At 39.0% G+C, this 22,957-nt stretch overlaps 1 protein-coding gene across 1 annotated transcript in view; it reads right to left on the bottom strand.

Annotated features, from left to right (window-relative positions):
- Mgam2 (maltase-glucoamylase 2) overlaps positions 1-22,957 on the bottom strand; it is a 110,287-nt gene that overhangs the window by 26,346 nt on the left and 60,984 nt on the right. The window contains exons 23-37 of the mRNA XM_087659713.1: positions 22,848-22,897; positions 21,633-21,800; positions 20,443-20,598; positions 19,718-19,951; positions 18,717-18,871; positions 17,552-17,720; positions 16,635-16,731; positions 16,106-16,218; positions 15,349-15,474; positions 13,756-13,884; positions 11,999-12,106; positions 10,566-10,628; positions 9,720-9,854; positions 7,901-7,985; positions 7,370-7,508 (exon numbers count right to left, since the gene is read on the bottom strand). Of these exons, the coding sequence (XP_087515839.1) occupies positions 7,370-7,508; positions 7,901-7,985; positions 9,720-9,854; positions 10,566-10,628; positions 11,999-12,106; positions 13,756-13,884; positions 15,349-15,474; positions 16,106-16,218; positions 16,635-16,731; positions 17,552-17,720; positions 18,717-18,871; positions 19,718-19,951; positions 20,443-20,598; positions 21,633-21,800; positions 22,848-22,897 (1,927 nt within the window). The remainder of the gene's footprint in view (positions 1-7,369; positions 7,509-7,900; positions 7,986-9,719; positions 9,855-10,565; positions 10,629-11,998; positions 12,107-13,755; positions 13,885-15,348; positions 15,475-16,105; positions 16,219-16,634; positions 16,732-17,551; positions 17,721-18,716; positions 18,872-19,717; positions 19,952-20,442; positions 20,599-21,632; positions 21,801-22,847; positions 22,898-22,957) is intronic.

Here is a 22,957-nt window from a genome sequence, read left to right as displayed (position 1 = left end):
GGTGATATATATGTATATATCCATAAATATCCATATAAATATGTGAATTCGACAGTTTGAAGGGGGAGGGGCGTGACTCTGAGTGAACAGGAGCAGTTCAAGTTCAAGTACTGATGAAGGGTCAGTTGGAAGAGTCAAACAACTAGAAGGAAAAGCAACCAACTGAGCCAAGCCAGAGGAAGGGCTCCTCAGCAAGAGAGATTACCTCTTCTTCTTCTTCTTCTTTTTTTTTTTTATTAACTTGAGTATTTCTTATATACATTTCGAGTGTTATTCCCTTTCCCGGTTTCCGGGCAAACATCCCCCTCCCCCCTCCCCTTCCTTATGGGTGTTCCCCTCCCAACCCTCCCCCCATTGCCGCCCTCCCCCCAACAGTCTAGTTCACTGGGGGTTCAGTCTTAGCAGGACCCAGGGCTTCCCCTTCCACTGGTGCTCTTACTAGGATATTAATTGCTATCTATGAGGTCAGAGTCCAGGGTCAGTCCATGTATAGTCTTTAGGTAGTGGCTTAGTCCCTGGAAGCTCTGGTTGCTTGGCATTGTTGTTCATATGGGGTCTTGAGCCCCTTCAAGCTCTTCCAGTTCTTTCTCTGATTCCTTCAACGGGGGTCCTATTCTCAGTTCAGTGGTTTGCTGCTGGCATTCGCCTCTGTATTTGCTGTATTCTGGCTGTGTCTCTCAGGAGCGATCTACATCCGGCTCCTCTCGGTCTGCACTTCTTTGCTTCATCCATCTTGTCTAATTGGGTGGCTGTATATGTATGGGCCACATGTGGGGCAGGCTCTGAATGGGTGTTCCTTCAGTCTCTGTTTTAATCTTTGCCTCTCTCTTCCCTGCCAAGGGTATTCTTTTTCCTCATTTAAAGAAGGAGTGAAGCATTCACATTTTGATCATCCGTCTTGAGTTTCATTTATTCTAGGCATCTAGGGTAATTCAAGCATTTGGGCTAATAGCCACTTATCAGTGAGTGCATACCATGTATGTCTTTCTGTGATTGGGTTAGCTCACTCAGGATAATATTTTCCAGTTCCAACCATTTGCCTACGAATTTCATAAAGCCGTTGTTTTTGATAGCTGAGTAATATTCCATTGTGTAGATGTACCACATTTTCTGTATCCATTCCTCTGTTGAAGGGCATCTGGGTTCTCTCCAGCTTCTGGCTATTATAAATAAGGCTGCGATGAACATAGTGGAGCACGTGTCTTTTTTATATGTTGGGGCATCTTTTGGGTATATGCCCAAGAGAGGTATAGCTGGATCCTCAGGCAGTTCAAAGTCCAATTTTCTGAGGAACCTCCAGGCTGATTTCCAGAATGGTTTTACCAGTCTGCAATCCCACCAACAATGGAGGAGTGTTCCTCTTTCTCCGCATCCTCGCCAGCATCTGCTGTCACCTGAGTTTTTGATCTTAGCCATTCTCACTGGTGTGAGGTGAAATCTCAGGGTTGTTTTGATTTGCATTTCCCTTATGACTAAAGATGTTGAACATTTCTTTAGGTGTTTCTCAGCCATTCGGCATTCCTCAGCTGTGAATTCTTTGTTTAGCTCTGAACCCCAATTTTTAATAGGGTTATTTGTCTCCCTGCGGTCTAACTTCTTGAGTTCTTTGTATATTTTGGATATAAGGCCTCTATCTGTTGTAGGATTGGTAAAGATCTTTTCCCAATCTGTTGGTTGCCGATTTGTCCTAACCACAGTGTCCTTTGCCTTACAGAAGCTTTGCAGTTTTATGAGATCCCATATGTCGATTCTTGATCTTAGAGCATAAGCCATTGGTGTTTTGTTCAGGAAATTTTTTCCAGTGCCCATGTGTTCCAGATGCTTCCCTAGTTTTTCTTCTATTAGTTTGAGTGTGTCTGGTTTGATGTGGAGGTCCTTGATCGACTTGGACTTAAGCTTTGTACAGGGTGATAAGCATGGATCAATCTGCATTCTTCTACATGTTGCCCTCCAGTTGAACCAGCACCATTTGCTGAAAATGCTATCTTTTTTCCATTGGATGGTTTTGGCTCCTTTGTCAAAAATCAAGTGACCATAGATGTGTGGGTTCATTTCTGGGTCTTCAATTCTATTCCATTGGTCTATCTGTCTGTCTCTGTACCAATACCATGCAGTTTTTATCACTATTGCTCTGTAATACTGCTTGAGTTCTGGGATAGTGAGTCCCCATCTCCCATGCTCATGGATTGGCAGGATTAATATAGTAAAAATGGCCATTTTACCAAAAGCGATCTACAGATTCAATGCAATCCCCATCAAAATACCAATCCAATTCTTCAAAGAGTTAGACAGAACAATTTATAAATTCATCTGGAATAACAAAAAACCCAGGATAGCTAAAACTATCTTCTTTTTTTAATCGTGCTTCATTTTCTTTTTTTATTTATACTATTTTTTTATCTTTATTAACTTGAGTATTTCTTATTTACATTTCAGTTGTTATTCCCCTTCCCAGTTTCTGGGCCAACATCCCCCTAACCCCTCCCCCTTCCCTTCTATATGGGCTTCCCCTCCCCATCCTCCCCCCATTACTGACCTCCCCTCAACAATCCCATTCACTGGGGGTTCAGTCTTGGCAGGACCAAGGGCTTCCCTTCCACTGGTGCCCTTACTAGGCTATTCATTGCTACCTATGAGGTCAGAGTCCAGGGTCAATCCATGTATAGTCTTTGGGTAGTGGCTTAGTCCCTGGAAGCTCTGGTTGGTTGGCATTGTTGTTCATATGGGGTCTCAATCCCCTTCAAGCTCTTCCAGTCCTCTCTCTGATTCCCTCTCATTCTTCCTCACACATAGTCTGAGGTAAGATTACACTGGAGGATGTAGTAAAACATTTGTCTTCTTAGGAAGAGCTCTTTTCTTGAAGAACCAGTTTTTACTTGGTCAGAGTGCGAGAAACATTAAATGCTTTGCGATAGAACACTGTAAACTTGGAGTTTACAGTAAAAAATTCAACTTCCTGACCCTGTAAACCTTTTATGCAAAAGTTTGATTCCCTACCCCCAACCTAGTAAAACTTTTGTTTACACAGAGACTAAACTGCATTCTTGGGATTTAATGACAAGGTAGAGCACCTCCTTCCTATTTCCTTCATTTCCTTTGGGCTATTTTTTTTAATTGGCCAATCATGAAAGACTGAGATTAGACCACAACCAATGAGGGAAACACCTGAGTCAGAATAAAAAACCAAGTGTACTTCCTGCTTGTCAGTTCCCTAGGAAACTCCAAATGGCAGTCCAACTATCCAGAAATGAGTTCAGCGTAGACTATAAGAGAATTTCTGGCAGTTAGATAAAAGCCAGAATTCCTCAGGAACTTGTGAACGTGTTCCCCTTCTATCAAAACCAGTCATTTCCATACCTCTGGTAAAGAGACATATAGCTCTCCCATCAGACCCCCCCAAAGCTCCCAGGGATTAAACCACCAACCAAAGAGTCCATAGGGCGACCCATGACTCCAGCTGGATATATAGCAAAGGATGGCCTTATCTGGCATCACTGGGGGGAGGGGGAAGGGAGTCCCTTGGTCCTGTGGAGGCTCTGATGACCAAGGATAGGGGAACAATAGGCCACTGAGACAGGAGTGGATGGTAGAGTAGGTGGGTGAGGGAGCACCATCATAGAGGCAGGGGGAGGGAGAAGGGGATAGGGGGCTTGTGGAGGGGAAACTGGGAAGGGGGATAACATTTGAAATGTAAATAAATAAAATAAACAATAAAAACCTCCAAATAGTAAAAACAAAAAAAAAACAAAAAAAAAAAAAGAAAATAAAAAATAAACCCAAACACTTGTAGTGCCTATCAGCATACCAAGGTTCATGGTTCCCTTAGTCAACACTCACACATGTGTTATATAATTCAACCCCCCCATACCTATCTCCTGCTGACCAGCTGCTACTCATCCTTCTAGTAACCTAGCTTTTCTCACTATTCTCTTACTTTCTCATCTCTTAGGTTGTGTCCTATTATCCCAACTATTCTCCCCCACCTCTCTAGCCCTGGCCATATCCAGTGTGCTTTTCTCTCTGCTCTGTACACTTCCAGATGCCTCTGGTTGTTCTCTCTCATATCTACAAACAAACAAGCAAACAAACACCCCTTCTCCTAACCATATTATGGAGCAGTCATCTGGTAAGTCTCTACCATCCCAGGGTTCTCGCTCTACTGAGCACACCCTCTGGAGTAAAGAGTAAAGTTTTGCCATGACCAAACTCTTCAGTTGAAGGGATAGTGTGGTCTTTTGTTGTGACCCCAAGCTTAGATCTGACAAGAGGAAACTAGACCCATGTAAATGGGGTGACATCATGAAAGAGCCACTGAAAAATAAAAAGGAAAGTAGAGAAATTAGCAAGAATGTTGCTAGGAACCATGATATTGTTTAGTGTGCATTTCCTTGCCTGTGGATAGCTCATGGCAAAACACCCTAGATTCCTCTAAGTCCAAAAAATAGAAAGAGAGGGCAGAGGACACAGAGGCACTGAGTGAAAATGAGCGGAGGAATGGAAAATATTTCCTGTCTTGTCAAACAAAAACAAACACAAACCCTGAACAATCTGGATTATGACTCTGGAGGTGGGATTCTGCTGCCATTGTTGCATTTATTGCTGGGGCAGTTTCCTGCAGAAAAGAAATTCCTAGTGACTTTTTATTTTTTGTTTTTTTGATAAGAGAATATTTACAGAGAAGTTTGCCTTAAACAATAGTCAAAAGCCCACAGAGGGCATCTGTGAGCTTTTTCCTCCAAATAAAATAAACTATATAGACAGAACAGTTGAAAGAAACCATTTCAGAACTCAGAAGCCTCCAGCCAATAAAATAATAAAAATCATCTTCCCAAGAGAAACTATTAACTCTTGTCCAGACATTGAGGCTTGTAACCCTCTCTCTTAAGGCTGCTCTCACCTCAGCCCATTCCCCTGTAACACCCCAGAAACCCAAAGCTAACATCTGTCAATTTCACTGAGCGAGAATAAGACCACTACCAAAATTTTGAGTTAAATTTGGAGCACCCTTTAATTAAATACCAGCCAGGATGATAGACTTTGGCCAGGTCCACTTTGGATTTCCCCCAATATGGTCACCAGCTATGTTGGCCAGATGCTTACAAGGCAAACTCAGAAGGTTAGTACTTCCAGCCGTTAGCCAATGATGGCAAGCATACATCCTGACATATTTCCTGTCTACCTACCTCCTGCCTAAGTGAGAGATCAATCATCTCCAGTGTTGTTGGGTAACCAAACATCTTTAGGGACATGAGAGCAGGTGGCTTATATCTTTTTAACATTTTTCATCGGTTATTTTATTTATTTATATTTCAATTGTTATCCCCCTTCCTGGTTTCCCCTCCACAAACTCTCTATCCTGAGAGGCTTATATTTAATATGAACAACAGCCTCCAGCATCTCAGGGAGTAGTTGTCCCTGGGCTCAAGGTTTGGAGGCATTTTTATTTTATTGATCTCTTAGATATAGTAACTAAAACTTCAAACACAACTTTGATCCTCACACATATACACAGTAAATTCGGAAATCTGAACTCCCTTTCACCTTTTTAAAAGTATTTTCCCCAAAACCATTAAATAGTCTATTCTAACTTCAGTTCTCCAGAAAATGTCTATTCTGAGGGTTCCTTGTTGACATGTTTTGACTCAGACCGCAGGTCAGGACTGAGAAAACATTCTCACCTGTAGGGAATTAGTTTCCACAACTTTAGCAGTATGCTGGCAACACCATGGGTCCTAAGATTGTGATTTCATTTAGCTCAGATTTTAAAAGTAATTCCTGGAGCATTAGAACCATAGAAATCTTTGTAAAAGGAAAGCATATCCCAGGGCATCTAAAACACTGCCCATGACCAGGCTCCAGTACATTCCCAGAGAAGAGCATGCACAAAGACCCAGAAGCTTTGTCAGAGTGCAGACAGAAGCCAGAAATGAAGGTAAGGCTGTCATTTAGTCTCCTAAATTTGCATTTGCTTCACCTTGGTAAAGGTAAAAAACTTAGGGGCCAGGCATTCAATGTGGCTGAAGCAGGTTTAAGAGAGGCATCTCTCACACTTTAGGCCTTTGAACTGACTTTTCTTAATGTGTTCTCCATTTTAGAAGCTGACATTAGGAATTCTTGATTTGTCCCTTTTGAGATGTAAAACTGATTAAAAAAAAAAAAAGCTGTTGTTGTGAGATTTAGAATCAGGAATGTCTTCCCCCAAGGCCTGAAGAGTATCTCTTTGAAGTGCAATCATTAGAGAACATAGTGGGCCCCACCCACTCAGGTTCTAAAGGGGAATGTGAGGCAGCCTTAAAGGAACCTACAAAGACCAGAGAAAGTACTTCTTTCCCTTAAAGTAAGGCCAACTAGCAAACACAGGTAGCCTACACACACACACACACACACACACACACACACACACACACACACACACACACCTCACCCCCACACAGCTCTCAAACCCTCCCCAGACATTAGTTTCATGTTCCTAGTAGAGTTTGGTCTCTTCTGTTGCAGGATCTTTCAATATGTTTCCCTTTTCCCATCACCATTGCTTGGTGAGAATTTAATTGAGAAACTCTCTGATCAGTGATTGGTTAAACACTGATTGATTCTGTTAGCCTGTAGGTATCTAAGTCACCAAAGAAGGGGGTGGCGGTGGTGGGAATATGAGGAGACAGAAGAAAGAAAAGGAAAAGAAAATAGGAGGGGAGGGGAGGGGAGGGGAGGGGAGGGGAGGGGAGGGGAGGGAAACTGATGGCTGCAGAGAAAAGTTGGTAATCAAATAACAAAACAACAGCTAATTCTATGGACAGCAGAAGAGATATTATTTATTACTAGAAATGTCTAATTTTCAGCACTGACAATAACAGCAAAAACATTTAAAAAAAGAAAACAAAAATGCAATATACAACAAAAAAATGTCAGTAGAAATTTTGCTGAAGGGACTTGGTAGGAAAGGGGATTAAACAAGGTATTATAAATATGGTCAATATAAACTAAAAGAAAGCATGTCTTATTAAATTAAATTTGATCCATCCTATTATTAAATGAATGAGGCAGGATTGAAAAATGGAAAATTCAGAAGGACAGTGGAAGAGACTTGGATGAAAGTAAATACTTGCAGCCCAAAATTTGCTATTATAGTGGCCTCTATTGAGACGATATTCCTTTTACATAGAGGCATTTTAATAAAAATGTAACATAGCAATGGGCCATGCTTAAGATCTAAACACATTCAACCTCCAAAAACAACCTTATTGTTTCCCCTTATGTGAATGTAAGATATCTAGGAATCTCACAAACAAGATTATAAACTATGCTTACAGTGAAAATATATTCCTGTGCCAACCTTCATCTTTGCCAATAGTAGCAACAGCATACTCACTCGTAGGTGGGTCTGGTCTGAGACCACCCATATAGACTGTGCACATCATAGTGCTGCACCCGGGAGCCATCTGGAAGGATCTGCTCGCTTTCCATGCATAAAGTCTTGCTGCTCAAGCCCACATTCCTGGCTTCCAAATCTGAGGGCCAAATAATGAGTTATTTCCCCACACATCTTGATTTTTATGTTGGCATGTCTAGCATAATAGGTCTAATAACTTGAGTATTTTTTTAATGTAGAAAAGCAGCATCCTGTGATTTCATAATTAACCAAGGCTAAGGAGAACATGTAGACTGGATAAAGTATCCTCTTGGTCTAAATGAAAATGTGCCTGCTCACTCTCACCATGACAAACTCCTTTGATGTTAAGACATTTTCTTCCACTAGATGGTAATGTTCTCAAGGGAATAAATAGATCTTGTTTACATTAATTCTGTATTGATGTTTCCAAGTTTTTCTGGCTTGTGAGCATTTGCCTGATAAACATAAATTTAAGAGAGGAAGAAGTAGATGGGTGGAAAGAAATCATACCGGGCATGTAGGGTGGATTATTGAGAATCTCACTGCGGCAGCCCCCAACAGCTCCATCCACAAAGTTTGAAGGCTCATTCATATCCTGCAGCAAGCAAGCAAAGAGAGATTCTGTCATGTCAGGGACAGCATGTTCTATTTCTAAATAGAACACTAACCTCAAAGAAATGACTAACTTGTATAATCCTGATCTTTAAGCTTGCCGTGAATCAAATTGAAATTTAAAAAGCCCACATCAGCTTAGTTGACTGGAGCAGTAAACTTTCCAGTTTGCCATTTCGATTCTAGGACGATCATGTCATAGCAAAAACATTGATATAATATTGGACCCTGAACCTAATAAAATATCTTCATCTATCTCCCTACACAACAAGCCTGGCTTTATTTTTCTATTCATAGATGATTTACTTTGTATCTAAAGCCAGTGGTCATGATAACATTAATCTACCTTTTCTTATAGCCCTAGCCTCACTGTGATTCTGCTGTTGGCATAGGCTGGAAAATACTCCGAGTAGTTGTAATAACTCAGAGGCATAATGTTTGAAATGAAACCTTTCATTGGAGAATGTATAGCTCAATTGCAAGGAGTGGAGGTCCTTAAGGAATAGTCATTGTTAGTAGAATAAAAATAAAATCCGCCTATCTTAAATAAGATAGCTTTCAATAAGAATACAGGCAACAGCCAGCATTTGGAACTATGCATTGCTTTGGGTTGCCAACAACAGTTTTCTTTCTTCTAGAACAGTAGTTCTCAACCAGGGGTTTGAACAACTCTTTCCCAGAGGTCACCTAAGACCATTGGAATACACAGATATTTGCATTATAATTCACAGTGGTAGCAAAATTACAGCAATAAAGTAGCTATGAAAATAATTTTATTGTTTGGGTCACCACAACATGAGAAACTGTATTAAAGGATCACATTATTAGGAAGGTGAAGAACCATTGTGTTAGAGCAAACATCTCCTAATTTTCTGAATCTCTTCTTCAAAACTGCTTACATTTCTTCACATTCTGACTTATCTCTTTGGATTAATTTGTGTTCTTCCACAAGTTTACAGTATGCTTGTCTGTTCTGAAAGTTCAGTAGGCAGTGAGGCCACAAAGCAGCCACAGGACCCAAATTGTCTTTGTGTGAACTGTGAGCTGCTTCTACTCTGCCCTAGCATCCAACAGCAACTCAGAGCTGGCTTAGAATTTGCTCAGGGTTTCAGGGGTCTAGAAGTGAGATGGGAAAGCATGACAAGAATGAATGAATTTCCACCCCTAGAAAGATGCAAATGGAGGAGCCCTTATAGACATCACCCAGAGACATCCCAAGAATCCCTGCTCTGAAAACAGGTGTAATGTGTAGAATAACAAGCTTCTTAATACATCTCCTTGGGGTAGTTTCTACTAGTCCAATGGTGAATGTCTTTTACCTCCCAGATTGATTCCTTATCCATTCCCAGATCTGCCCTGTCTTGCAGGATGCACTTGCAGGCTTTGGAGTGGTGTGTCAACCAGGAAGCAAAGTCAATCGACTGACCAATTGGAAATAGAGATGCCAGGATGTCCCTTCCTGTTGCCCATGCATTGGCATTCCTGTCACCCATGTATTAGTATCTTGAGCATCTGACACACCTCCACCAGAGGAGGTGGACTCCTCTACCAGACATGTCCTTGGGCAGGACCCCAATAATCTCTGCTATTCCTGGTCCTAAAATCTAAATTACCTTCCTTTCAGTAATTCAGTCCTAGCTGCCTACTACTCTGCTAGGTTATAAAGTGCCTCCCTGACTTATGATTTACGTGTTCAAAGAATTAAAGGTGCACTTACAATCCGCAGCCCATCAAACTTCAAACTCTTCTGTGGCTCCCGAGGATTTGAATAGAGCTCTTCTATCTCCTTCTTCCACCATGAGGCTGTGCTGCTACGCAGGAAGTCAGGAAAAGCAACATAGGCCCTGTATAGCTGAAAGAGCAACACATGCTTTCATGGGAAAGCTCTCCCATTATCCTGAAGACGAAAGAGGAAATGCGCAAGCATTTTTGCCTGTCCAGTCTCTGATCTAGCCTTAGTTTTTCTGCTGCTATAGCTGCAGAGATTGGAATGGGCACAAAGTTGGAGAAAGAGAGAAAAGTCCTCTAAAAGCACCTTTAAAGCATAAGATTTGTTTTAGGATTTGACATTAACCATGGACAATAGAAAACTAATAGTATCTAAACAGTTGAATTGTAAAGATGCATGGGATTCTTGCAGATCAGCCAAACTAAGGAGGACCTGCCTCAGGAAAAATGAGCTGCATGGTAACTAAGTGCATAGGTTTGGTAGGACAGAAGGCATGAAACCGAGGACTTTCCTCCTTCCAGTCAGATAGTACTGCATCTGGTCCTCAAGGAATTTATCAAAAAGCATCTGCTCGTGATAGTTTAGTTCTTGGGAGTATATTCTAGACTTTGGTTCATCACTTTCAAGCAACATTATATCTGAATCACAAATTATTGAACACATAGTAATTCATGAGGTTTCATGAGATTTTTCCTTCTATATCCTCCCATTTTGGTTGGCTGTCAGATTTTTCATTCATGCACTGCCTTCTGTTAAAACTGACCATCAGGCAATCAGACTCAAGTTAGAGCTACTTAACCAAAACAGAGAATCTACACATACATTCAACTTTACCTTAAGTTGAGTCTCGAGGTCAAGGGATCCATCCACATTTACATTGGGCAACTCTGGCCACACCTAGACAAATAAAAAATCAAAACCTTTCAATCATTGCACACAGACCATGAGGTGTTTTGCATGGCAAGCTCTAAAGGGAGGCAACTCTACACATGTCTCGATTTTCATCATAAAATAAACTATAAAATCTGAAAGTACAGAATTCACCCAGATGACAATGCCCAGCATGTCCTGAATTATTCCATACATTTTCATCTTTTAAATTTTGAACTCTAAGTAACTAAATTTGTTTTAAGTATATCTTCTACATAATCATATTTTAAATTATTACTTGGCTCTTGTCTTATTTTATTTTTACCTATAAAATCTTTTCTTTACAAATAAATGTGAAATATGATACTAAAGAAATGACTGATTGGCATTCTGTCTTGATTCCTAACCAAGGCTAGGCCCCTCATAAATTCCTATCTCATCACATACTCTTCCATATAAGCTTCTTAATCCTTCAGATTTATTCTCAATATTTTCAAGCTGTATCAATACTTGTTGAGTAGTATATGTAGCATTAACAACCTGAAGTATCAATGCTATTTGTAATTAGTGGTACATTAACTATATACATGGGTAGGTCACCAGAGAATACTTATTGAGCACTTAACGCCTGGCCCTCTTCCAGGATTTATAGATATTCTGAGATTTCAACAGAAAATATTGCTTGCTTCCTTAGTGTTCACAGAATTCTTAGGTAATTTGTATACAATACCTTCTGGGGTCAATGGCACTTCCTATAACACAGCTAAACCAGTTACTGAGAGCTTTATAAAAGGGCAGAAGTGATGGCTCATGTACTGAAGTTCAAGTTCCAATGTGTGAGGTGATAAGGCATCATAAAAAATGATAGCACATACCTAGGGTGATAGACTGAAGTGTGATAGAAAAGAGTTTGAGTCTAAGAGCTACTATCATCTGGGTTCCAGGAATCAGCATAAATTGCCTTTGATATCATACAGCTGGGTTGAGGATTGAAGCCATAGGAAAAAAATCCAAAGCAACAAGATAAAGAGTTTCTTGTTTTGTTTTGTTTTGTTTTGTTTTTTAAGTTGAGTATTATTGGTCAAAAGGGAATGTTAATTTTAAATTTATGTGGTAGAGACATAGATCTCAGAGCCCAAATGTATTATTAATTTTGGTTTTAAAAACATTCATGTCAAATATGAATGGAGGAAATATCAGATTATTTGCAAGCAGTGACAACATTCCATGTTTTAGAAAATTTCACCTGTAACTTTGGGTCTAATGCTTGCTGTGCAAGGTAGCATCAGAAAGATTCCTTCTTGTTTTGTAATGTATTCATTATCAAGTATATATTTATAGGTTCTATAGAAACTTATAGTGAGGGAGAGAATATAGGTATCTTTCTCAAGTCTTACCTTGCCCCAGACGATGTCATTGGAATCAGGCCATTTGATGAACACATTGTTTTCCTGTCCTCGAGTGAATGTGAGATAGTGTGTCTCATTGCCAGAAATAGCTGGATCCTGTGGTAAGAGTTTTGAAATAAACAATATAAATGAAACATCTCCAGGAAACTTCCAAACCAAACTGACATAGTACAGAAAGAATTAGTGACCTAAGATGTAATGTTAAAAAATTTTTTTAAGTAGATGTCTTTACTGAGTACATTTCCAAAATCAGTGAAGTATAATATTACTATAGGTACCCAAAGGAAAATGTATAATTCCTAAGAACAACCTCTTTCAAAGAGAATAAAAATCTAGTCAATAAATGAAACATTCTTTACTATAAAAATTGCGTACCCAGAGCTGTAGCTTATTAAATGGGAAGAATATTTTCAGAAACTAATATAAAAAGTGACAAGAGTGATTTTTTCCCAATCACACATAAATCCATTCAAAAAAGGAAGAGGGGAAGAAAAAAAGAAGAATTAAAAAACATTGATGGTAAGTCATAAATTTTGTATCGTTATATTTGGAAAAGAGCTTCCAAAGGTAAGCCTGATTAGTAAGACATTGCCCTCAAGAGTAGGAGACATGTATGACATTACCATGGTATAATAGCAATACCCCTTAAGAAAGCAAAAAAATTCTATTCTGTGACCCAAGGTACAACTAAAGTAGCTACCCACACCTACTGTATCTCATACTGATCCAGCTCATCTCTATGTTATGCTGATTTATAATTGTCAAGAAAAACATCACTGTCTGAAATTATATGTTAATACTTATTTCTTGATCGTTTTACTCTACTAGAATAAGTTATTTCTTAAGAAAAGAATACTGTCTTATTTAATAATCCATCCTCTCTCTACAACTCTACAATAATGAACTTCAGATGCCAACGTTCAACAAATACATCAATTAACAAATGAACAAAACCCATATTCTAATTCGGGAGGCTAAAAGATTCATTTGCTGATAATTAAGCACACTTGCATTCTGGATCTGTGAGTTCAGTGAAATTGAGATTCATAACTTCTAAGGATGATTCCAATGTGGATATTTGGAGGAGGGAATGATCAAGTTAATTATATTTCTTCCTTCCCATTTCTCCCTCCAAACCCTCCCTAAGGAACACTGACAAAATGCTCCCACACCCGAGCCTCAGGGAACATTGTAGAAGAGTGGGTGGAAAGACTGTAAGAGCTAGAGGATCCTGAGCTGTGAGATTCTGTCTCCTAGTAACACCATAGGCTACACCCATAAAATCTCACCAATATAACCACCCAAATAGGAACTGAACAAGGAGGAGACCAAGGAATGTGCCAACCTGCACAGGGACAAGCCCAAGACAGTTTTTAACATTCCTTCTTCCCTGGGAAGAGATGAGACTGAGGCACAGCAGGCTCCCTGAGGCATAAGCAGTGCAGAATTCTGTTTGCTATATTCAGTGTTTCCACAATTCTTATTTTAGCAAGAGCAAAATGTCAATAAGTGGCATTCCAGAGACACAAAGATATATACTAAAAACAAAGCAAAAATAGTTTACCTCTTTAAGGTAACTTTGACTTTCCTTCTTTATTTGCTTAAAAAATTTAAAAATAAGTATTTGAGGAGTTACAGGAAATTTCCAAAATATACAGATTTTCTGTACGAATCATGCACTTTCTCCCAGTGGAATTATTTTGGAACCATAAACACAGGAACCAAAAGTCTGCCACAATACTCACCAGAACGAGAATAAATCTCATGCCATTTGTCTTCATTTGATTAATCAGGACACTGAGATTTTGAAAGTTGGGGCTGAGGGTGAAGTCCAACTTCCGGTCCATGTAATCAATGTCTACATGCTGCACATCCTACAGGAAGCAACAGGCAAGATGCTAAGGGTGCTGCAGCAGATACTCTGCAGGTACAGGTGCTCTGCAGGCTCTGCCCCCGCTTCCTGACCCAGCCTGGGTTCCTTGTAAATCCCATCTTCTAATATACTGCTTTGCATCAACTTTTAAATTCCACATGCTGAAATTGCTCTCTGATTCTTGCTCACATATCATGTCCACATTTATCATCTGCTTCTTTGACTCCTGTTTCCTCTTGCCTTTCCCTCCCACCATCCCTCTCCTCCCAAACCTTCTAATCTGAAACCTGGTGAGCCCATCAAAGTTCTGACCAAGTAAGCCTATCAAAATTCTGACTGAAATGTTCAAGGATAGGTAGTAAAAATCCACCAAACAACAGATTGCAGATACGATTGTTTTGTTAGTGTGTGTGTGTGTGTGTGTGTGTGTGTGTGTGTGTGTGTGTGTGTGTACAGTAAAGCTCACTGAATTTATCCACTATAGAAGTGTCTTATTTTATAGCCACCTCTATACAACCTCCTAAGGGGTTTCTACACTTGAAACTCACTCACACTTGGGTATTGAACAATAGGTAAAGTACTTAATATTCAGATAAAAAAAGAAAGAAAGCTATTTCATTTTAGCCTGAAGTGATAATCACCTGCATAACTCTAGATGAAATTCATTTGGAAAAGCATAGACGTGTAGAAAAGCCAAAACTAAGATAAGAATGAACCAGTGAATTAATAACATTGACGGTATGGGTAAGTTAAATGTATGAATTTTGTTCATCATGCAATTTCCTTGTATTTTTCTCATCTCTGTTTAACAAATATATCATAAAACATATATAAGAAGAGAAAAATGGAGCTTGCACTTACGAATCAAATTATCTTTAGTGAAAAGGTCACCTAATTCTCATTTCCCTTAATTTCCCTCTAAAGTCCTAGCAAGTATCTAAAAGCCAAGAAAGAGTGCTAGAAAACTGATTAGTGTACAAGGAGAAAGGGATTTCATGTGTGTTTTCTTGTTTATTGATAGCACCTAACTACTTTCTTAGGATTTAATTGGGGAATTAGATTATAGGATATGCACATATGTTTCAAAGAGAGCAAAGTCTAGATCTGTAACTGCTTCCTTCATAGCATCACCTCTCCAAAATGTCCTTTTCTGAGTTTCTATTCTCATGGCCTGAATAACCCACAGCTATTTAAATATTTCCAATGGCACACAATGAGTACTAGTATCCTGCATCCATCCCAATGCCTCCTAAATGATACATATATAACTCTTCATGAATCTTGCAAATCAAGGTTTATCATGCAAAATGGTAGCATACAATATATACAATTGTAAAGCATTCTATAAAAGGCTATCTCCACAATGACTTTTCATACACTAAAGTAACTATAGCTTTAATTTATATGAACCTATTTTCATTATACAATTAAGATAAAAACCAGAAGCAGAGGCATTGGTTCATACATAAGGAATTCTTGCTGCAACCATTGCAGAATACAAATTGCCAATTTCAGCATCACTCTGGTATCCATAGCGACTCAGCTGGAAACCTAAGGCCCAGTATGGAGGCATGGCTGGCCGACCAATCAACTGGAATAAAAATAAAACACCAATTACTAAAATTTCTTCCTTACATGCTGTGCACTTTCATTTAATCACTGTGCCACACCCCACAATTATTTTTAAAAGTTTCTATTAGTTTAAAAGATTCTAAGTGAAATAGATAGATTCTATTAGATTTCGTAAGGAAGAAACTTGATCAATCCTACTGAGTTCTGAGAACTCTCGCTCAAGATAAATAAGGAAGTCAAGTGTAGAACAGTCAAGGAGGTGAAACACTATAGTTGAGGTTTCCTCACATTGCTAAGCCATTACTCCAGGAACCTGAGACCTCATTCTTTATTACAGTTTCTGCAATAGAATACTGAGTGAGTGGTCAAGAGAGAGGGAGGTTCTTAGTATGGTGTCAGTACTTCATAGCACTAAAGACTGGTTTCTCAACTTGAATAAACTTAAGAATAAGATCTACAAAGCCACTGTCCAGCAAACAAGACAGAAAACTCTTTGAAAAACTGTTTTAGAATTCAAGAAATATACCAATCCTTGCATGGGAGCACCCGTGAGTATAATGAACAAAGGGATCTTAAGTTAGTGTTAAGAACATGGTATCAATATGCAGCAAATGCATGATGGTTTGCCAGTGGATAGACATGTTTCCAACCTGGGTGTACTGCTGAGTTACAAGTTCAGGTGTTGGCCCCAAAACCATATAGAAGTCCAGAATCCCTCCTATGGTGCGGTATGTCAGGGCAGGGGTGGGCTGGAGTGTAACATCTATAAAGATTGAAAAAAGTCAAATTGGTAATGAGTTATAAATCATGCAGATAGAGAATTATACTAAAATTGGCCATTTCATCTTCACTACTTTATATCCACCTCCTCTGGAAAGTCTTCTCTTAGATAATAGGACTGAGGCAGATTCCATGTGCCTAAAATAAAATATACAATATCAAACAGTATATCCCCCCCGCCCCGCGAAAAGAAGCTAAAGTCTCACAAAAAATAAGGGGCTATGGATAGCCAAAATTTTACATTTACTATATGGTCTGGATCTCGGATTAATGGATGAATAAATGAAAGCTAGTGTATTTTCCTTGCCTTTGAATATCCTTATTTCTAGTAACATCCTTGACTCTAATAGTGTGGCACAGTTGTATATGGTGGCATATGAAGGCGTATCTTTTTCTTACCCATGGCATTGCTGTTCAACAGGAGCACTCCATGAGCATTACTATTATCTTCCAATGCCATATAATAAGGGTGAACACCATAGGAATTTTTCTTGTACTGCAAGAAAGAACAATGGTGTAGCGAGAATATCTTGTGTATTGTACGGATTCATCATTTGTCAATTAAAAAAAATCTATGGCCTATAAGAAAGGATAGAATAGAAAGTGGAACATCAGGGAGGCAGAAAGAATTCTGGGATAGAGCCAGGTGCAGAAGATGCTCCCTGGGAAGATATGACAAGATGGACCCATTGTACCTTAGCACAGGTAACCAGCAACATGCCTTGTTGTGTAGGTTAAAATAAATGAGCTATTTTAAATGATGATCTAGTCAGAGAAGAGCCTATCTATATGACCAATGTATTTTGAGTCTGAGTCTTATTTCTGGGATCATGGAGCTGGGAGGAAAAACCAGACATTACTTCTACACAATAGAAACTCCAATAAATTATATCCATATCACAAAGCAAACAGTGAACTCATATTGACTGAACTCACCTGTCACGATCTTCCCAAAGCCTTGTTTGACCTTGTCTTCTATCCTGAGCAAAAATGTGTGAGGTCTATACTCTGTGCCCCTTTTGCTATTACATAAATCTATCTTAGCTTTGATTACAGAAATAGACACGGTCTCTTTAAATTTTTAGTTGAGCACTTACTGAAATTTTTTGTAAAATAAATGAAACTTGTGTTCCACAGAAGTAGAGAGATTAAATGTTTTGAACGCAAAAGAACATGACCCACACCCTCATGCATTTGAGAGCATCGTTGTTTAGTGCAAGGAGAAGCTGATGAATATAGAATCTTTATGAACTTGAATAAGAAGCTGAGCAAGTTTAGATAGAGTACATGTCTGATAATTGTATTCATGTCCTTACCAATGGTGGCTCATCCCGAGCAAACATTCCCCATGTGTTCCAACTCATATTTCTTCTCAAAGATGTATGGTCTGTTTCCCCAAAGCCATAGATGTAATGAGAGGGAAGACGAGTTGAAATGGAAAGGAACATCTCACTGAAGGTGAAGCCAGGGAGCTGAGTATCCCAACTGCAATGCAAAAGCAGACTTTAATTGAAAGCTAAGGATCACAGGCCACAGAAAACACAATACATACTTGGAAGCCTCTAATTATCTGGATCCAGGTTCAAATGCTGTGAATTGACTATCACATAACAATGGCCATAATTAAGCTTCAAGTTTCTACAGCTGCATTTATATTCTGTGATTTGCAAGAGTCCCTTTTCTGGGTCCTGGGTTCACTGAGATGAAAGACCATGTCTCATTTATCCTTCTATGACCAGTTCTTAAAGCCTGGTACATCAGCTGTGAGAACCCATGAATGAGGTCTATGTGTGATAGAAAAAATTGAAACTCTTAAATCAACTATTTGAGATTACAAGAAATTTCCTGAAGACGGAAATAGATTTCCCGGCAAACAGTCAAATCCACAAAAGCCCCACACAGGAAAATACACACATGCCCATGAAAGTGACAATCTCTAATGGGGCAGGGAACTTCTTCTCAGGCAAAACTCAGACTTTCAACAGTAGGGCAAGACCTGGTAGATGACATGATTGATGACTAACAACCCTTGCATACTTAACAGTACGGAAGAAATTGTCTGTGTTAATAGGAACAAAAATTCTAAGAAGCCATTCCTCTCTTGCTATGAACCTCTGTTCCTCTCTTGCTTCCTCAGTTGTTCTTAATGATGCTTAAGTGAGAGCAGATTCATGACTTATGAAATCTGTTGAGCTTACTAAGTAGTTTTCTGCTGTCATTAGCAATTACAATAGACAGTATATTTCTTTTGCTGAAGTCAATTAACATCGTTTTTTAAAATATCTTTCACTAAGTTTTCTGAGTTAATGACTGATAGAAAAATAAATTTCCTAGAGAATCAAGAGAAATTCATAATCACTTTGATGAACATGCTCATAATTATATTTTGTCTCTAGGGTTTGGGGTTTTCCTGCAGTAATTAAAATCATTGTAATCAGATGCTACAGTTGCTTTGATGAGAAACAAATAAACAGAGCTTACATCACAGTACCGGAGCTTTTACGTTGAATTTGGAGTCCAAATGGGTTGGTCTTAACACTTACATCATACAGGCAGTTCTCAGAGTAGCCCAGTGGTGAAGAAGGAATGTTCAGAGGTACTGGGACTTCATACCTTTTGTTACTGGTACTGTAAATCTGGGAAGGTGGGGGGAAAAAGGAGTTTTAACCGAATCTTTCAGTGATGCTAATACATGTTAACAGCGCCCACTACAGAAACTACTAAAACTATTGGAAGTGAATTAGAGTCTTTTCTGTGTGTTTCCCACAAAGCAGACTCATGCTTCTCGGGCAGATGGGATGGAGTTTTAATGACGTGTGTGATGTGGAATACTGATCACAACAGAAGATGCAAAACTGTGGTGGATCTGAGTTCATATCCTGACCACCTGTTCTTTCTGACCTTTTCTTCTGAATGCTTCTGCTTCTGCATCTGTAACATAGGGATTTGTTACATGAGTCTCAATGTACCTTTGGCTGTCTTGAAACTTGCTATTCAGACCAATAAACCAATCTCCATAGAGATCCACCTATCTCTGCCTCTTGAGTATTGGACTTAAAGGCATGTATTTCCATGCTGAGCCATTAACAGTATATCAGATGACTTCATCTGCACAGAGCCTTGAATCAAAAGCATCCATGTTAAGAACATGATGTTCTTGTGGTATTCCTAACAGTGGGGGTAATGATTGTCTTTGACTCTTTAGCCTGCTTTGGGACATTTCCCCTCCATATCCAGCCTTGATATGAGGATATGTTCCTAGACTTGTTATGCCATATTTGGTTGATATCCCTGGGAGGCCTGCTCTCTTTTGAAGAAAAAAGGAAGATGAGGATGAGGAAGAGGAGGAAGAGGAAGAGGAGGAGGAGTGTATATGGAGGAGACAGGAGGTAGGAGGGACTGAGAAGGTAAGAGGGCAGGGAAACTATAGTAAGAGAAGGATTACAAAAAGAAAGAGTCAGCAACTATAATGTGAGAATTACCTTGACCTGCAGCATATTTTCTGTATGGTAAGTCACACTCAGTCTAAGAGAGTTGATCTTTCCAGAAAGAGGATCAGAGACAACTCTTGGAGCTGCTGCTGCCTGGGCAGATGTTGAGTTTTCCAGGAGGGTCAGGTCCATGGTAATGCCTGTGGGCTGGTACTGAATATTACTGGCAGCATACTGGGGAATGGTGTCATAGAAACAGATAGGCACTCCAGGAGCAGTTGTTTGCTGGAACAGTAGAAGAATTCTTAGTGAACTTCTACACTACAAACTTAAGACTCTACTGAAGAAGCCAAGTAGCACAGAGTAAACTTCAAAAAAGTGGGTTGAATTGCTCCCCACAAAAAAAAGATGTTTTAAGCTCTAGTAGTGTGCATTTGACATATTAGAGATATGCAGATGATCAAGCTAATATGAAGTCATTAACACGTGCTTTAATTCAATATGATTAGTGTATTTATTAGGAGAGAGAATTCAGACACATGCAAACACACACTCAGGAGAATGGCACAGTTAAAGCAGTGATTAGAATGGCAATGAGTTTGTAGAAACGATGATCTGAGAGAAATACATATTCATTACCTATCACATGGAGTTCACATAATGCATATCAGCACAGCCTTAGAGTGACCATCGAGTCCCCAACCTCCTCAAAGTACTTCCAGATGTCCAAGTACCTGCTGTAATTTTTACAGCTTTCTGGTCATTGTGGTCATTACCTCCCAGAGGCACCCTCGCTGCTTGCACCTTTCCTCTGATACGGCAGGATCCTCAGGGAAGCAGTTAAATTTCTCCAGGTCATTGACAACAAGCTTCCACTCAATGGAAAATTCCTGTCCCAGTTTCAGTCCCGTGAGGTTACTAATGATCAACACCTAGGGAGAGAGAAGACTCCAGTGACAAACCAGGTTACTCAGAGTTATGGAGACATTGTCTTGGCTGATGGTGGAGAAGTCAGGACTGGGCTCTTTCTCCAGTATCACCTGAGAATACTTGGAACTTGCTTGATTCATAACCCTTTGGAGCCACCATGAATGTACGTACTGCGGAGCAGTTTAGGAGAGTGAATCACAGCATAGCTGCCATTTTTAGGCTTGTTATCCTATTATCATGATGCTTGTAAACAAGACTAATGACAGTAATCAATGCCCAGAAGCCAAGCAGTGTGACAATCCTATTACACACTACGTGTGTTGGTTCTGTAGAATGACCCAGTGCTATGAGTATTGTGGTTGTCTCCATGATATGGATTTAATAGGGTGCCTAAGATCTTACAATGTGGAGGAATTAACCAGTATCAGTACCTCCTTGTGCTTAGTCCTAGAAGTTTTGTTCCTATCCTACACTATATGTATTTTCTGGTAGAAGACATCTTACCAAAGAAATAATGAACTTCTCAGGAAGTAAATGAGTAAGCCAATAACTATAATCCTCTATATGAGTTTATCAAGTATGGGAATAACACCATGATAGCTAAGTCAGAGTACAGCTTATGTTTTTCTCCAACTTACATCTCATGTGAGAGCAGATAAAACAAGCTTATAGCAACTGCCACTAGGAAAATTATCAACTGCCTTTCAAGGATGGTTATGACTTCAACAAAAGACAAACTGCAAATACCCCAGAACCTCATTTTTACCATTCAATTGGAGGCCATGTCATCTGGTTTTAAATTAGCAGAAAAGAACTTCTCTTTGGGCACTAATGCTTGCTATCTTCTTTAAATTCCCAACAATAAGAAGAAGGATTTATACATGCATGCACACATTTCTCCTATAATATGCTGGCTGTCCCAAGAAGGAAAATGTCTCTGTGACTATCAAAACTCACAATAGCAAAGAAGGGAAAATTCTCAGAATCTCAGGACAAGGCTTTCAGCCAAAGCCCTGTAGATAGAATGATCTCTCACCTTTGCGGAAGCATTGTAGTTGCAGGTTGAAGTAGAGATCTTATTGCCATTAAATAAAACATTACAATCAGTTGGTTCTTTGTCCATCCCTAAGATTCTGATGTCTGTGAACATGATGTTATTGGGATCCACATAGTTACCATTTATAATTTTTGCCTGTAAATGATTCTAGAGAGGAAGGAGAAAGTCATTTTAAACATTGGATGTATACATTCAGCATCTCCCGAAATCCACAATTTCTCATTCTTCTCTATTTTTGTCCTCCAAGCTGATTTTCTTTTCTAAGTTGATCAATGACTACCCCAGAGCAGGTATGGACTCAGAAGGCAGCACTCTCCTCTTTTGGTTAAGTGGATCTTTTCTGATATTATTTGCTCAGAAAATAGAATTTCAACTTACAGAAAGAAATATAGTGGAGGAGGGAGCTGTTTCAAAAAGGTGCTGGGGTGTCTGGACCTACATAGGCAAAAAGTTGAACTTTGGCCTAAGTCTGACATATACGAATTAGTCTAAAAGCAATCATAAATAACAAAATAGATAGTAAAACTTCAGAAAATGTTGAAAAAATTAAACATCAGAGAACACCAAGCTTCTAAAGCCAGGTAGAGTTCTTAGATATAGCAAAAAAAAAAAGGCATGGTGCAGCAGAGAAAATAATAATAAATTAGGCATACCCAAATTTAATTATTTGCTTTGTGAAAGTCTTTAAGAGGAAGAAAAGACTACATGTAGAAAAAAGTGTTTCCAAACCATATATTTAATGAAGGATAGGTATTACAGATATTTAAAGACCATTAAAACTAAGCTGTTAACCAATGCCAAAAAATATCTAGTCAGAACATAAACAAAGATGGGATATTTCACCTAACATAATATAAAAAAGATAGATAGACATATGCAAAGAATTCATGATTAAACATCAAAGAAATAATAAAACAAGTTAAACGAGCCACACAAGAATGGCTAAAATAAAAAACACTGACAGCTTCAATGTATGACAACTATGTAGAAAAGCAGCATTACTTATATATTAGTGGCACAACTATAAAATAGACAGCCACTCAGGAAAATAGTCTGAATGCTTCATACATTCTAGCAAATGTACCAATTTAAGACTTAGGCCTGAATTTTAATGAAATAAAAAAACATATAGGTACTCAAAACAAAATCACACTAAGAAACATGAAATATATGTTTTATGAGCACAGTACTTACAGATGTAACAGAAAAATCATAGAGAAGGTAATTCTTTTCAGACACTGTGCCTGAAAGATAGGAAGTGATATGTATATACTGTTACTATGGGAAATAGTAAAACCATGGAG

Source organism: Rattus norvegicus, chromosome 4 (assembly GCF_021556685.1).
Source record: "Rattus norvegicus strain SHRSP/BbbUtx chromosome 4, alternate assembly SHRSP_T2T, whole genome shotgun sequence".
In the NCBI taxonomy this organism is placed as follows: Eukaryota; Metazoa; Chordata; class Mammalia; order Rodentia; family Muridae; genus Rattus; species Rattus norvegicus.
The sequence above is the reverse complement of the archived record's forward strand: the minus strand, read 5'-3'. Positions and strand labels throughout refer to the sequence as shown.